A 16,977-nucleotide genomic window follows, 5' to 3' on the forward strand; every position below is an offset into this window, starting at 1 on the left:
TTCCCAACTATATGACACACTTACCCCACTGTTGTTGTATAGAAGAAAGATTTGCAAGTAGTTGCTCATGATATAACCGTTCAAGCTGAATAAATTTCATGGCCTTCTCGTCTGAATGAAAAACTAAAGGAAAATGCAGACACCGAATGACAGTCGAGAACAGACAGTGCTTTTTTCTAAAAGAAATGTTTAGGGGTACTCTCATTTTCCTATTCATATTGAAATACTGCCCCCCCATGAGGCCAAACTTAGATTCACAAAATGTTTAGGGGTATGTGTACCCCTGCATCAGTCTCCCAACGAAAAAAAGCACAGCATAGATATAATGCATAATTGTGCTCAAAACTTGGCATGCACGTGCTACATGGACCCCACAATATACTTACTCTCTTAATCTTTTCCCCCTGCAGTCAGAAAGTTTTCCTTTTTTGGGCAATGAATTCTCTAGGATGAGTGTTTCCAGCAGTAATTTGCCATTCACATTTAAAGTTGCTCAGTTTAATGGAAAAAATACAACCAAGTACTGTACCACCTGGAAGCTCTTATTTCTTCAAATGACCAAATTCAAAAATGAAATAAATTTCTCTTTCAAGGGTAAAAGCTTCTCAGTTTTTGATTGCACATCTAGAATTAAGGGGCGAAAGCTAGCAAATACCACCAACATAATCTCTTCGACTGCAAGTGCAAAAGAGGAAAATCAAAGCAGCTATAAACATCTTATGTGACATGGCTGAGTGGGGATTTGAACCCTGGTCTCCTTGGTCTTAGTCCAGCACTTAAACCACTATACCACAGTGAATCTATGCAAAGCCTGACTAAATGCAAGCACCTCCTATATTAGATTCAAGTTCTTATGCTAGATTGAACAAGCTCATGTACACTCATAGCTTATGAACAATACCTTAGTGGTTTGTTTTTTGTTTTTTACACTGTTCTTGCAGACACTGTTTTACACTGTTCTTTACACATTTGAGATAACAATTTAATATTTATAGATGTGTCCCCTGGAAATTAAGAAATCTGAATAACTGTACTTAAATAATCATAATTTTTCCACTTTGACTTTAAGCAGACCTGTTGCTGGAAACCTTCAGCCATATGCTGAGGGCAATGGCATAGAAATCAATCTTGATTTTAAAAAGGATACATTCTCCATCTTGAAAATACGTTTCAGCAATCTGTAACAGAAAGCAAAGAAGCAACTAACATTTTCAGATATTTATTATATCATTATCACCCTTTATATCATCCTCCAGAAACCACCTCAGAATCTATATCCTGCCAAAAACGTACATGAATGTTGTAGCCTGAACCATGGCTGAATACACTATTTGTGCGAAGCGAGATTATATATGTTTGGATGTTTCATATATGCAATAAATTAAGATTGTAGTCCTGGGCACACTGATCTGAGATTAAGTTCCAGTGAACACAGTGGACCACACTTTTGAGTAAGCGTGTATAGTTGATGGCACTAAATTTATTTTCTACTCATTTTATCAAAGCATCACTTATACAGACAGAGAAGTAAGAGTTATAGCCACAAAGTTTATATACTTTCCAGCCTCTACATCTTCAAAAACGTCTGCTACAGTCCTCAGGATTATAACCTTCTACACCCACACACCTGAAAAGCAAATACTTGGGGTATTTAACTACTGTGGCATCTTAAATACTAACAAATATATTGTGCCATAAACTTTTATGGACCAATCCACATTTCATCACAGTCTTTGACCTACAAAAGCTTATGGCATGATGGACTTCCCTCAATAATCTAATGGGTAGGATCCAGACTAAATTAGCTCCCACATAAATCAATGGGACTAGGAACATAGGGCGCTGCCTTACACTGAGACAGACTCTAACTTACTCTAACTCAGTGGCTTTCCATTATTTCAGCTGATAAAATCTCTCATACTATGGCCACAGAGAAACCAAGGTAGTTCTTTTTTTACTACCTCATGGAGGCACAGGGGGAGGACTCTTGAATCCATCTGCTCAAATTCTTCTCGAAGAAGAGAGAAGAGGGCCTGCAAAGTCTGGGTTGGATCCTTTTGGGGAAAGTTTGCATTGGTCTTGTTTCCATCTTCATCTGATGTAGAACCTGTTGCTGTAATGCCAGTCTTCTCTTGCTTGGCTGCTGCAGAAGTGTTAAACGAGAACAGTTGTGGAGTCTCAGAAACATTTCAACTTATAGGGTTCTGTTCAAAATTGCATGAGCAAACATCTGCTCACACAGGGAGATTCCCATCTCTCCTCCCTGAGCCCATGGAAAGTCACTCTGGGGGTCAAGGGCCTTTTAGGGAGGGAAACGGGCTGTAGCAAAAGAAGCCACATTGGCAACAAAATGGGTATAGCTTAATAGTACTTCTTAACTAATGCTCCTTTGGGGGCAAAAGCAACAAGAGCTGGAATTTATTCCAATAAACTATAAAATTTTGTATTAGAGATGGCATTCTTCAAAAGAATTGGTTATTTTCATGGCAACGTGTGACCTTCACTATGTTTGTGCCATGCCAAATTACCATTTGTTTAAAAGTGCTATCCTGCTTTGGAATATCTTTCAGATATTCCAAAGCCATTCATAAAGCTAATTGTGAGTGTTGTGTAGAACGATGGAAGTGGCATTCAAACAAACAAACAAACAAACAAACAAACAAACTTAAAATGGAAGAAAAAAATTAACTTTATGGGAAATTGATTTCACAGTGTTGTTGATGCAAATATTGACTAAATTCTACAACCATTTCCCCAAAGTCACTCCTGCTAATATAGTTCAGGCTGAAAAAATTCAGCAGTACCTCCTTTATGGCCCTTACTCAGGACCACTACCTGAAAGCTAGGCTCATCAACGTAATTATAAAACTACAATTATTCCATTATAAAAGCCACTACCAACACAGATAAAAAGAACAGAATACAAAGAGCACCTATACCTACCCTTGGAAGACACAAACCTACAACACAAGACAAAAGAACATGTGCCCTCATTGTTTGGGCATTTTCTGATACAGAGACCAAAAGCATTTCATCATTACAAACTCTTTCCTAGCACCTGTTAAGCTCCCTCCTTTCTTGTTTTTGTTTTCCAACATACACCACAGATCACCAGTTTTGAATTCTACATCTAATCCCTTTGCAATCACTAGCTTAATCTTTAACTTGATTGTTCCACCTGTTGGGAGACTAAAATATCTGTTTCTCTTTATCCACATCATAAACATTTACATAAATATACAGCATTTGTTGAACAGTGCGGAAAATTGTTTTTGATACAGGAAGAATTAAGAGTGAACGTGAATTCTCAGAATGGAACTGACCCAATTAGGTTCCTAAGATAGATCTGTAAGACCACACTATTATTCTTTCTTAGGAAAAGATACTACAGAAGATTGTTGCTCAGCTCAACCCTTGACTTATTTATTACACTGTGAAAATACTGCCCTCCCTTGAAATCTCTACATTCCTGAAAACAAACCTGCATTGCCTTTACCTGCATAAATGTGACATCTCATTTTTATCTGGTCACAGAAACCACAGCTGATATGTGAAAAACAAACTCAGAACAAGATTGACAGGTCAAATGAACAAGAATGTACTAATTAGAGCAAACCTAAACCCTTTGCATTGGCTAAGAAGCCAGCTTCAGAAATATCAGTTTGAAGTTGGCATGCTTTGAAACCAACCAGAATTTGTTATAATCTACGATTCCTAGTTCAGATGACTGACCAAGCTAACACGGGGAAACTGAATGCTGGTGGAGTCCTTCTACCAACCATGTGGTAGGAGGGAAAGTGTGAACCTAAGATGGCAAAGTGCAAACCTAAGCTTCCCATCCATTATAAGCAAAAAAGGTCTATGCTCGATTCTGTTTTACATGAAATAGCTTGCACAACAAATCCTTACGTTGTGATATCTTGTTTCTGCCATGTTTGTATCTCCTTAAAATAATCAAGAAAAAAACAAATTTAACATTTAAATTGTCACTGTAGTAGAGCTTAGACTGTATGAAAAGTATCTTTTCAGTCTTCATCTAACCAGATGATGAAGTTGAGTGATTGCCATTAAAAAAAATATGTTCAACAGAACGCATTTCATACAGTGTAGAAAATCATACAGAGGCAGAAAATAAAAAGGGTTAACTAACACCTTATGAAAGAGGGTGTGATGGATTTCATGGAAGAAATATTGTGAAAGGGAGTTGCAGATGGCAAAATCAAAGCTTTAGGTGTATTCAGCACATTACATTTATTATATTTGCTGTGTGGCCTGCTTTATAGATCACATTAAACCACATTTAAAGCAAACTATGGTTTAAGGTGAACAATGTGTTGGAGCATGCTGCTCAAGAGTTCCCATCTCACACTTTCCCTGTTGTTGCTGCCACTGCACCATAAACAAAGCAAGCCAGAGTTTGGCCTGTCGTTTTGTCTGAATCCAGGCTCATTGCCTACCCACCCCCCAAAATAAGCTACAAGTTGTAAACCAGTAACAAAACTCGAATATTGGTTGTGGCTTGTTGGGAGAGAAGCAAACCTGAGTGTGGTCTGTGAACTGGGCCATAAAATAAACTATTTTGGACCTTAAGCTGCCTCTGTGTGGCGACTAGAACTGGGGGCAACTTCTGCTACATGGGCATCTCAGCTCAGATTCCCGGCAGATAACTCTACCTGACAAGCAGAAATCCTTGCACTGACAGGGCGATTAAATCAGTATGACACTGAAATTCCTTCCTATTATTTTTATGAATTGAAAACAAAAATTAGTTTTTAATAGCATCTACTCTTCAGATACTCGGGTGGTGCTGTGGGTTAAACCACAGAGCCTAGGGCTTGCCGATCAGAAGGTTGGCGGTTCGAATCCCCGCGATGGGGTGAGCTCCCGTTGCTCGGTCCTTGCTCCTGCCAACCTAGCAGTTCGAAAGCACAAAGTGCAAGTAGATAAATAGGTACTGCTCCTGCGGGAAGGTAAATGGCGTTTCTGTGCGCTGCTCTGGTTCACCAGAAGCGGCTTAGTCATGCTGGCCACATGACCCGGAAGCTGTACGCCGGCTCCCTTGGCTAATAAAGTGAGATGAGCGCCGCAACCCCAGAGTCGTCTGCGACTGGACCTAATGGTCAGGGGTCCCTTTACCTTTTACTCTTCAAACAACATTACTTTCTCTTGTAAGAAAATGGCTTGTTAACATTTGCCTTCTAGGTGAATGCATTCTAGGTGCATGCTTCACCTGTCAGGATTGCAGAGTAGGCTGGCCTTGTAGAGAAGATATAGAAAGACCACACTTTTTGAGAACAGTAATCATAGAAAGAGATACCCCCAAGTCACGTTATAGGATAAAGGCCTGTACTATGAGTAACAAATTGTATATTGTGGAAGTTGTTGTACCTTTCCTGCTGGAACTTTTTGTTTTCCTTGAACTCCTTTTTTCAGAGTCACCTTTTTCTAAAATGAGCATTTCATCTGCAGCGAAGCTTCTAGATGGCTTATCGCTTTCATCTTCTTGGCAGGAGGACGTGTAGTCTCCACTGTCCTCATTATTATTAATGCTGTCCTGCTCAACCTTTCCCATTGTGTCGTCACTGCTTTTCAGAGTATCGTGCTTGCTTCCATTAAGCTGATTTTCATTTTCATCTGGTGAAGAAGCTAAGCAAGCTTTGATCTTTTCCACAAGTGTGTCGGTACGAAGTGAGCCTTGTAAACTTAACTGCAGGTCATTTGTAGGAGATTCCCTGTCATCCATTAGAGCGTTCCTAGAGTGAACTTTATATCCACTTAGCACAAATGATCTTCAGCTCTAGAAAGGGAAAAAAAGGCATTGAGATTTATAATAATCAAAATCCAAGTCATGTTTTGACTACTTAGCTATATTAGATTATATAGTCCAGCCTTGTATTTAAGCACTTGCCTGGTTACCATAGGATAGGTAATCAGGAACATCATGTAAGTGAGTGCATGGTATTCCACCCAGGCAACGAGAACAGGTTGGCAAAGGACTGACGAGAGCTCTGTCATTCCTCCAGTACTCCTCAGGCAAGCAGCACAGAGATCTCAGCAAGGGTGATATCTGGACTCCCTCCCCTGTCAGTGGGCCCTGAAGGGCTGACCTGGCCGCAGAGCCAGGCAGCTGAGGGGACTGACACCATTTTGATTCCCAACAATGCCCCAGAATGACAATGTATGGCACATTGTGGAAAATAAAAAGGGGTTGTCTTCTGCTGCTCAGAGTGCCAGGCTGTGGGGGAATTAAAGGGAGGACATGGCAGCCATCAGCACAGGACAGTTGCCCATGGAAACCAGGTCCTGGCTCTCCTCCAGAGGCAAGCGATGTTTTTTTCAGGTCTTTAACTTTTGTGGATTCTGTTTTTCCACAAGGCTAGTCAAAGAGGTTCAAGGGATTGGATTGGTGACCCCTTACAACTCTAGAATTCTGAGAGAGTAAACTAAACTGTGTACAGTGGCATACTTTATGGCTTCATATTTCAGGGGCGCTCTGTGCGACGAGAATATTCAGTGCCCCCACCTCTCGCCTGTCATTCTATATCATAGTTGTGATGTCTCTAAATCTCCACGCCCAGTACAACTGAACCGGTCGAGCTCCCCTAAATCCGCCTCTGCTGTACATATCATTCTGGCAATTTAACCCAAGAACGGTAGCATTCTGTGGTAAAATACCAGCACCGTACTTTGTGGAGTAGTAAATTCAAATAAAAGCTCAACACTCAGAAATATGCAGATGTATATTTGTTAAAACTACAAATTATTTAGATTAGCCATATCCACTCACTAATTGAAAATCTGCTATTTAACTACAAAATGACTAGCTAAAGAAAGGGGCCTCCATATAATTAAGAAAATTGTCCTACCAGCCCTAACATTTAGCAATTAAGTGAATTACACATTTGTGATGCACTTTGCAAACCTTAAACATCACAACTGCTACCATAAGCAGACATTGGCTTTCACACCCCTTTTTTTTTTACAATGGAAGAAAATGAAGCAGAAATACTTACGGTAAATGACTGCCTAACAAAGAGGAAATCAGGCAAGACTGTACTTAAACAAATGAACATCTGTGATCTTTGAACAGACACTTCACATACAAATGGGTGATATTTAACCAAGTCATATTCAGAGCAAACCTACCAAAAGCAATAGATATTGGTGGGTCTTTTCTGAATATGATCAATGTGGGATATAACCTATAAATGAGAAAACTTTATTTATTTATTTATTTGCTGACTCACCCATCCACACAAGGCTTGTTATTTCAGGAAACAAGACAACAGAATGGGACAAACTGCCTGTAACCAGTGCAGTGCTGTAAAACACATTACTCCAGCATTTATTGTACCTTTAGATTTACTGAATCTAACTCATCTCCCTCTTCCTATTTACTTCCTCTAGTATATTCGTAGTGTTCCAGCAAAGCTTTCCAGTTAGCTAAGGGAGACTAACATTTCCTGCTGAACCACTAGCAGCTTACTAAGCGACCTTGCTCAAGCTATTCTACCTGGGTGTTGTTTGGTAAATTTCTTGTGCTTATTAGCAAGGATGATTGAGCATGAGCAAATACCAGCAAACATGCTCACTAAAGCAGCTGGTGCAACACTAATATAGAATCATAAGAGTTGGAAAGGACCCAAGAGTCATCTGGTCCAGCCCCCTGCAATGCAGGAATCTCAGCTAAAGCATCCATGACAGATGGCCATCCAACCTCTGCTTAAAAACCTCCAAGGAAGGAGAGTCCACCACTTCTCGTGGGAGTCTGTTAAACTCCTGAACAGCTCTTACTATCAGAAAGTTTTTTCAAATGTTAAGTCGGAATCTCCTTTTTTGAAACTTGAAGCCATTGGTTTGATTCCTACCCTCCAAAGCAGGAGAAAACAAGCATGCTCCCTCTTCCATGTGACAGCTCTTAAGATATTTGAAGATGGCTATCCTATCTCCTCGCAGTCTCCTCTTTTCCATGCTAAACATACCCAGCTCCTTCAGGTGCTCCTCATAAGGCTTAGTTTCAAGACCCTTGATCATCTTGGCTGTCCTCCCCTGCAGACATTCTAGCTTGTTAACATCCTTCTTAAATTGTGGTGCCCAGAATTGGACATAGCATTCCAAGTGTGGTCTGACTAAGGCAGAATAGAGTGGTACTATTACAGTACTTCCCTTGATCTGGACACTATACTTCTATTGATGCAGCCTAGAATACCATTAGCTTTTTTTGCTGCTGCATCACACTGTTGACTCATGTTAAACTTGTGGTCCACCAAGACCCCTGGATCCTTTTCACATTGTAAGCCAGGTGTCCCCCACCCTATATTTGTGCATCTGGTTCTTCCTGCCTAAGTACAGAACCTTACGATTGTCCCTACTGAAATTCATTTTGTTAGCTTGCGCCCAGTTTTCCAATCTGTTAAGGTCATTTTGAATTCTGATTCTGTCTTCTGCGGCATTAGCTACCCCTTCCAGTTTGGTGTCACCTGCAAATCTGATGAGCATCCCCTCAATTCCTTCATCGACGTCATTTATAAAGACGTTGAACAATAACGGGCCCAGGACAGAACCCTGTAGCACCCCACTTGTCACTTTTTCCAGGATGACGAGGAATCACTAATGAGTACTATTTGGGTTCAGTCAGTCAACCAACTATAAATCCACCTAACAGTTACCTCATTCAACCCCCATTTTACCAGCTTCCTTGCGATAATATCATAGGGTACTTTGTCAAAAGCCTTACTGAAATCAAGATACACTATGCCCACAGCATTTCCCTGATCCACCAAGTTTGTGATTCCATGAAAAAAGGAAATCAGATTGGTCGGACATGTCTTATTTTCAGAACCAGGGAATGTGCCACCTAAGAACTTGTCACCTCTTCACTGTTGTGCCCAGCAGAGGGGTTGTGGTATGGGCATACTGTGTTTTGCTTTAGGTCACTTACATGTTTTCACTACCTTTAAATCTTATGGCAGATAGTGGTGGCACAGACATTATGTGAGAAATGGGAGGGAGGGGAGTGAAATAGTAATAGCAGCGGCCAGCCCACCTGACTGCTGGCCAGTGTGCCACAACCATTGTGGTAGATGGTCCTGCAGGCGATATATGAGAGGGCATGTTCATCACCTACGGATCACGGCTAAACGTGGCTTATGAAAGGGCTTACCCTGGTGCCAGGTGAAGGGCTTTTGATTCACACAGAGGTTTTAAACAAGTAGCATTTTAAGCAAACATCTCACTGTATCAGCTGCATCTTAATGTGTAACTTATACTGTACCAGAAAGATTTCCACCCTGCATTTAGTAGGTTTTAAAATATTATTTTAATTATTTGTTAAACCGCCCAGGTAACATGTGTTGTTGTGTGACCATATAAATCTAATAATAAAATAACCCAAGATTTTTTTTGCATCGGGAATGATCCAGCCTAATTCAGTCTGCAGAGCACTTCTATTCCATATTAAAATGGCTGCAGATTTGCAGACTGGGCTTTTTAAAAATCTCACCCACCAGTACCCTCTCAGTTCCTCCCCTTCACATGTAATCCGAAGACAATCTCATTACTTTGTGATATTTCAATTGGTTGCAATGTGGCATGAACCTTTTCCTGTTTTAGCCTAATTATACTGAGCAGTTCTTCATTGCACCCTGAAGAATTAAACTCCACAATATCAGTCATTATAATGCTCTGTAAGAGGCAGGGTTGGTTTTTCATTACTGGCTATTCATATGATGGAAGAAAAATAGTGATATTGTATTCTGAGGAGGCCTGCAATTAAGGGTATTTCACTAAAACAAATACTTTAACTCCTTCTCTCTTTTCAACACTTTTATACAAACAGAAATAGCTTGATTATGGATTAAAGTACACAAAGGAGTTAAGGAAATTTTGCATTCTGAACCCAGATTAGGCCAAGGAATTGCAATATGGGGAGAGAAATAAACATCTGGCTCTTGGTCTCTCAGCCACATGGCAAAACTGCTGAAGCTTGACTAACATTTGACACCTGTTGTAAAGACCACAAAAATCAAGTGCTGTCCCTATTTTACACATAACAAAACTAAGGTAAAAATATACACAAGTTAATCCATATATCATCAACAGGCAACAAATTGTTTGCTTAGCCCAATACTTCTGGTTAAGAGATTCAGGAGGAAATTCTCAGATTATTCTGGCTAATAATGTGAAATACAATTAACCCATAAGGTCTCATTTATACTAAATTGCACAACATGTGCACTACATAAATGAAGCATACAACATTTGCACTGGTATAATAATAATAATAATAATAATAATAATAATTTAAAAACACACAATGCCACCTTCGTAAATTAAGAATAATTCTCAACAATCAATAAACCAATAACATCATCATAAAGACAGGGACATTCAATGGGAATTACTCCAGATGTTTTTGCTTAGAGTTGCGGGGGAGAGACAGAGGAAGAAGTATTTTGGATGCAAAATCTCTTTCCAGCCCAACTTTCCAACAGAGATAATTGCCACTCAGTGCAACTGCCCCACAAGGCGGCCTCATTAGTAGTTTCTTTCATCATGAGATGATTGTGTTATGTACAATCTCATTAGTGAGTATACTCACTATCAGAAAATCTCCTTAATCTAACCTCTTGACTGTTTATGTCAGCTGGATGTTTTCTCTCCACAAAATAATGTGCTGAGAGTAAAAATACTGCTCTGTAAGCTCTTTGGGAAGTAAGCTCCTTATTTCTTCACTTCCCTTTCTCCTGAGCTTGAACCGAACATACAAATTCTGAGGTCCCTTCAAATTGTAGAAAATATGCAGCAATACATTTTATACTAACTGTGCAATGTGTAAGTTGTTTATCTATGAAAATCATATGATCTTCAAACATAATCCTTATCTATCTATCAAATTTACATCCTACCCTTCTCTCCCAAAGGCAGCAAATATATTTGCAATTTTGTTGTTGTTTAGTCGTTTAGTAATAAAAACATCTAAAAACAATCAAACACAGTGAAACATTTTATTCTCATGTTATACTCCATTGAAAACTTTTTTAAAAAATCAAAATACAGCTTATAAACACATAAATAAATGAATTCAACCAATCGCGTGTCTGAACACTGCAGCCAAAACACAAATATTTTCAGCAAGCATCTAAAAAATACAACAGCGGCACCTGCCTAATGTCTGTTAGGAGTTCCAAAGTAAGGTGTGGTGCCTAATGAACGAAGTACAGACAGTGCATGACACTTGTAGAAGTGTAACTTCTGCAGATCATTCATGTAAATATTATCACCGATGCAGACACAATGCTATACAACAAACAAGGGAAGAACATCAGAATTCATGAAGGAGCATTGTCATACTATGGTCTGCTCCCAATCATTTAACCAAGAGTGGCAGCATAATGTAACCCCTGTGTGGGACCATGGGGTAGAGATAGGGAAACATATGATAGAAGTCCTGGTTTTAAAGAGTGAAATGCAGCTTGAATTGCCCAAATTGAGTAATTACTGACAACAGAGGCACCAGCTTCTCCAGAAGGTGCGAGGTGTCTGCGCATGCGACATCCTTTGATATTGAGGGACCCCAGCCCATGGTTAACCTTTGTCTGCTAGCATTGCTTCTCACAAAGAGATACAGAAATAGGGTGGAGAAGTCTTACTGCTGCAGGAAACAGGAAGTGGCATTAGACACACCTGGGGAATGCCTGATTGCAAAAGGCACAGGCTTGGGCCATGTGAGAGCCGAAAGATAGTTAGATTTAAGAATTTGGCACAGAAATGGAAGGAGCGAAACACTAATAATTACATGTTAGGAGAGGGAGAGGGAGAAACAGAGCAGGTTTCCAGAATTTCAGCAGCATCCAAGGGTTTGGAATCATATGCATAAATGAAAGTTGTCAGAGCAGCTAGAGGCACAAGTCTACAGTTACTGAAAGGCAAACTTTGTGCCATCGAGAATACTGGTGATGATCTGGGGGGAGGGAACAAAGGTACTTTCATTTGTTGTTCTTGAGGCCTGCACTGTGTGATCTGACTAACCCGAAGACCATAACAAACATAGAAGAGAGGCAAGGAAAGAGCACACTTCAGCAAAATGTGGAACAGCTTAAGTGACGAGAGGACAAAGAAAGACTTCATAATGTAATCTTTAAATGAAATAAAGAATTTGGTTTCTGAGATGGAAGATTGGACTGAGATACAGACAGAATGCTTAGTTAAAAGGTGTTATGCCAACGACATGAGGTAGGACAACACATACGTCCCACAGCAGTATGATTTGGCAAAGGTGAATGTCATGTGTCAATCACAACAGATAGTCCCAAGCCCATACGACGTTTCAACTTGTGTGACAAGGCCGTCCCACATGCAAAATGAAGAGGCAGAGAAACATAATAATTTACAGCAATTAAAGTCACCAGTAGGGCTGTGCCAGTTGGAAGGAGACTTCTGTTTTATGTGGGCTAATTAATGTCCAAAATAGAGGCGGATACTTGCATCAGCAGGTAGCACACCGATCAGATGCATAGATAAGCTTTAGCATACATTTGCAGTTCTTGCTCATCCCAGTCCAAAGACTTATCAACTATAAATGAGGATAGCCAATGTACAACCAGATTTGCTTTCTCAGTCTTGCTCATTTCACAGTCACCTGTGAAGCTAAAGGTGTTTTAGGGCATATGTAAAGTGCCAGCTGAATCAAGCATCTTCGTAACAAAGAATGGCTGCAAAGCAGGTGAGGGATGAAGGAGTTAAGGCTGTGGAAGAGCAGCTGCTGCCTTATTTGCTCCTTCAACTTTAAATGTAAATGACAATGTACAGTTGTCTGATATAAGAAGTAGCAAGCCTATTATTAAATTATATGACCAATGATATTTGTATGGGGATATAAACTTGCTCTATATATAGCTGAAAATGATGCATTTTTTCATTTTGTTTGATGAAGTGCTCTGATAGTTCAGGAACCTGCATACCAAAATCAATCTTCAAATAAACTATTTTATTTTCTTTCAATATTAAAATTTTACACTTACAGGAACTAGAGCTTTGCCTTTATTGACTGGGGATCATATATTATCTCTTAAGTTTCAATTTTAAAAATAATTTAAAATTCTACTGATGCACAATTGAAACCATTAATGATTCCCTACTGTTTTGTTTAGATTTTAATTTAACCATTCTTAAAAGCCATGACATATGGTTTCAGTAAACAAAGTATTGCTTGCACCAGCAAATACTGACCTTCCTTCTGGGTAAGTACTTATTTTCATTTCTAAAGAGTGCCCATCTGTTTTTCTGATCACATATACAAATTCTTATTGAACACACTATTACAGAGCAATCTGATGTATGTCAACAGACCTGAATCTTAGAAGGGTGGGGTGTTTCTCATCCATCAAAGATTCTAAAATACCATGGCTTAGATCTTGGACTCCGTTCCACTGATGTGATCAAAGTTCTGCTCCCAAAACACTCTCACCAGCAGAATGGGGGACTTCCTGTGCTCATTTCTCCTTCCCTCTTGAAAGTATTTTCCAGTTTGAAGTAAAAACAGCCAAAAATTGCCTCCTCTTTTCTGCCAGGGAGATCCTCCACTACATGCTAAGTCTCCTTTAAGTGGGAGGAGACCTACCAGTCACAGAAAGAACAATTAGGATCCAAGCCTATATTTTCATCATACTTCAAGAGGCACAGATTTACTACTACTATACAGGGATGGGATGAACCATTTTGTAGACTAAACGTTTTATGACAGAACTTCTTTATACCGATTTTCAGAAAACTAAGGGTCTGCCTTTAGGATCAGACTTTAGGCCTTCCTATGCACACAAGTATTAAGTCCCATGTTCTACCTGTGACAACAAATGACAATTTTCACCACCAGCATGGTATGGTAGTTAAGAGTGCCAAGCTAGGGCTAGGGATACCCAGGTTCAAATTCCAATTTAGCCATGAAGCTTGATGTGCGTGACCTTGGGTTAGTCTCACAGGGGTGTTATAAACCCGGGGTCAGCAACCTTTTTGAGCTGTGGGCTGGTCCACTGTCCACTGTCCCTGATTATGTGGTGGGCCGGACTATTTTTTTTGGGGGGGGGGGAATGAACAAATTCCTATGTCCCACAAATAACCCAGAGATTCATTTTACATAAAAGCACACATTCTACTCATGTAAAAACACCAGGCAGGTTCCGCAAATAACCCAGAGATGAATTTTAAATAAAAGGACACATTCTACTCATGTAAAAACACACTGATTCCCGGACCATCTGTGGGCTGGACTGAGAAGGCGACTGGGCCACATCTGGCCCACGGGCCTTAGGTTGCCTACCCCCGTTATAAACTAAGGTGCAGGGTGGGACTAGCATGTAAATTAGGCTCCTTGGATAAAAGGATATGTAAACAAACAACAGCAGGTGGAAAGTTTGCAACTATAGTCACATGGCCTAGACATAATCAATGTCAGATATTTTGATTATCATTGTTACAAATTCTCTCCATGAGGTATCATAACACCACGAATACACAGTGTAACGCATGCCAATGTTTTGAATGAATAACTGTAGCACAGTTTTTCAGTCACAAAATTTTATATCTTTGGTCCTGTCATGTTGGTGGAACAGTGCCCTCCCTGCAAAATCAGGGCATATGCTACTTTCCTGGGTAGATCATCCCAAGTAAGAAAGACATACCAATATGCTTTACTTAGGGATTTTTACTTGAGAAGTCAAGTTGAGGTCAGTTCCAGGAATGCAGCCTCAATAGGCAGGGCAGGGCGTAGCAAGCACAGCTGCTAAAGCAGAGAAAGAAAGGGAGAGCAATCTAAGAGGCCCTTGGAGAAGCTGGAAACAAGACAAGGAAGGGAACTGATGAGTTCTACACCATGAGTGCTTCACTGCATGGCTAAAGTCTACTGGTAAGAACAGAGAATGTACAGAGAATTAGGGAAAGGAATGACCAACTGAGTGGCAAAACTACTGGTGGAAGTGCTTAAAACCCAGGAGGCCCATGTTTTAGAGCACTGGTATTCAACAGGTGGCCCATGACCTGACCTAAGGGGTCAACAGCAGCAGCACCATGCAAATATATGATAAAATAAAAATAAGAACATGGTCCCCTAATGCATGTTTAGGGCTAGTGCCAAGCCCCAGTCCTGAAGAGGTGAAATGGAGGAATGTTTAATCCTAAGTACCAGCAGCTCCCTAGTTAAAGGGTTTCCAGGGCTTACAGTTCTAACAGCTTCCATACTTTACAATTACTAATATTTTGCATACGTATAAACAGAAGAATAGATAAATCTTAAGTATCAAAATGATTTCCCCCCGAATTACTTCCTACAGTTTTAGCTGTTGGCAAAAGTTGGTATAAAGTGCTGTGCCTTTGCCAATCAACGAAGCAGAATAAATTTCATGGAAATTACTATTAATCTCTCTAATTTCATATGTGCAATTATGATATTTTCCAAAAAAAAAGAAAAAGAAAAAATGTTCAACTGATTTTATTATTTAAAATATACTAAACATGTTTACCATTGCCTTGAGTCTTGTTCTTTCTAAACCAGAGAACAGTACTTACCATTTTTCAAAATGGTTCTTAAAGATATTGCAAGGGAAAGGAGATACTTTTAGGCAACAAAGAGTTAATACAGAGCTGTCTGGTATCTGTTCATTCTGCCAAAAGAGAAAAAAGAGGGAGGAAATAATGTAAATTAAAATATATCTTATAAGAAATGCTAGTACATTTGGGTGCTACCTAGAAGGGACAGCCTTGAAAACCAACCAAATGAAAAGTAGAACTTCCAGAATACAATACTAATTAGTTTTTATTCCGTAATATGGAGGGAGATAATTCATCCTCTTAGTACATCTGGGTGAATTTTCTGACCTTTAGATATCGAAGAGATGGGCTCTGAACAACAGTCCATTTACAAAGAATTTGCATTCATTTCTCAAAACAGTACTGTATATATAACAAGTGCTGTACAGAAACAAACTCAATCATCACAATCACTGACAGAAAGCCTAAAAACTTCCACTGACTAACAGCAACAGCCCTGTTACATTTTATTTTAATATGTTTTTGTGAGTCATGATCAGAATGTGCAGAGTATAGGCCTTTACAGAAATGGTAAGGCTTGAAATTTATTCAAGTCAAGGGGATAGTCTTGCTAGATAGAACAGAGTTAATCTAAAACCAATTTCCTCAAGGCATGTTACAAATTAAACATTTATTAGTACAGTTAGACTGATCTTATTTGGAATATATGAATTACTTGTCTATCTCAGTTTAAGAAAGGAAAATAGATAATATAGCTTTTTTTCTTTTTTTTACTGGAGAACTTTGAATTTGAATCAGAATATACATGCCACATCATAAACAGCTTTAAAAGTTTCCCCAGTTTCGAAAGGGGGTTGCTGTGTGACAATGATGGCAGAGTATGCTTTTCTTTAAGAAACACAAGTCCGAAAACTCAATTGGGCATGGAAAATCAGCTGCCAGCATTCCTTGGATCCCAGCCTACTACTACAACAAGCAGGCAAAGGAAAAAAGGGATCGTTATTTTGGAAACTATGCCAAATGTATGAATACAGGAATAAATCAACTATTTGGAGGAAAGAGAGAGGCAGAAAAGCAAATATTTAGCCAGCATTCAGAAGGCTGCTAATATGAATCAGACAATTGATATTAAATACGAATCTGACTAGACCTTCTGCATAACGCAAAATCAAGTATGACTACTATACTCATGCAGTTGAGCAACTGGTTGGCACAACTTTCATTATCAATATTCTGTTGCAAAGAGATCTAATTTAAAATGATATATAATGAGTACATTTTGTGCAATAAAGATCAAAACAAAGCTTTCCATTCAAGAGAAAAAAGCAAATAAAAAGGAAACAAATGACCAGCCATCTTCCATTTATATGAAGTATCAGTCCAACTATCAAGCTTCATAGCTCTTAAGAAAATCCTCAGCTGAGAACACCCAAA

The 16,977-nt window shown here is 39.4% G+C and overlaps 1 protein-coding gene across 2 annotated transcripts in view; it reads right to left on the bottom strand.

Moving 5' to 3' along the window:
- Window positions 1-16,977, bottom strand: part of CNST (consortin, connexin sorting protein) — a 40,810-nt gene that overhangs the window by 22,576 nt on the left and 1,257 nt on the right. For both annotated transcript variants that reach the window (XM_081905818.1, XM_081905819.1), the window contains exons 2-6: window positions 15,562-15,656; window positions 5,389-5,797; window positions 1,962-2,143; window positions 1,148-1,178; window positions 25-111 (exon numbers count right to left, since the gene is read on the bottom strand). In XM_081905818.1, the coding sequence (XP_081761944.1) occupies window positions 25-111; window positions 1,148-1,178; window positions 1,962-2,143; window positions 5,389-5,743 (655 nt within the window). In that variant the 5' untranslated portion in view covers window positions 5,744-5,797; window positions 15,562-15,656. The remainder of the gene's footprint in view (window positions 1-24; window positions 112-1,147; window positions 1,179-1,961; window positions 2,144-5,388; window positions 5,798-15,561; window positions 15,657-16,977) is intronic.

The sequence above is a fragment of the Podarcis melisellensis genome, assembly GCF_964234715.1.
Source record: "Podarcis melisellensis genome assembly, chromosome: 3".
NCBI lineage: Eukaryota > Metazoa > Chordata > Lepidosauria > Squamata > Lacertidae > Podarcis > Podarcis melisellensis.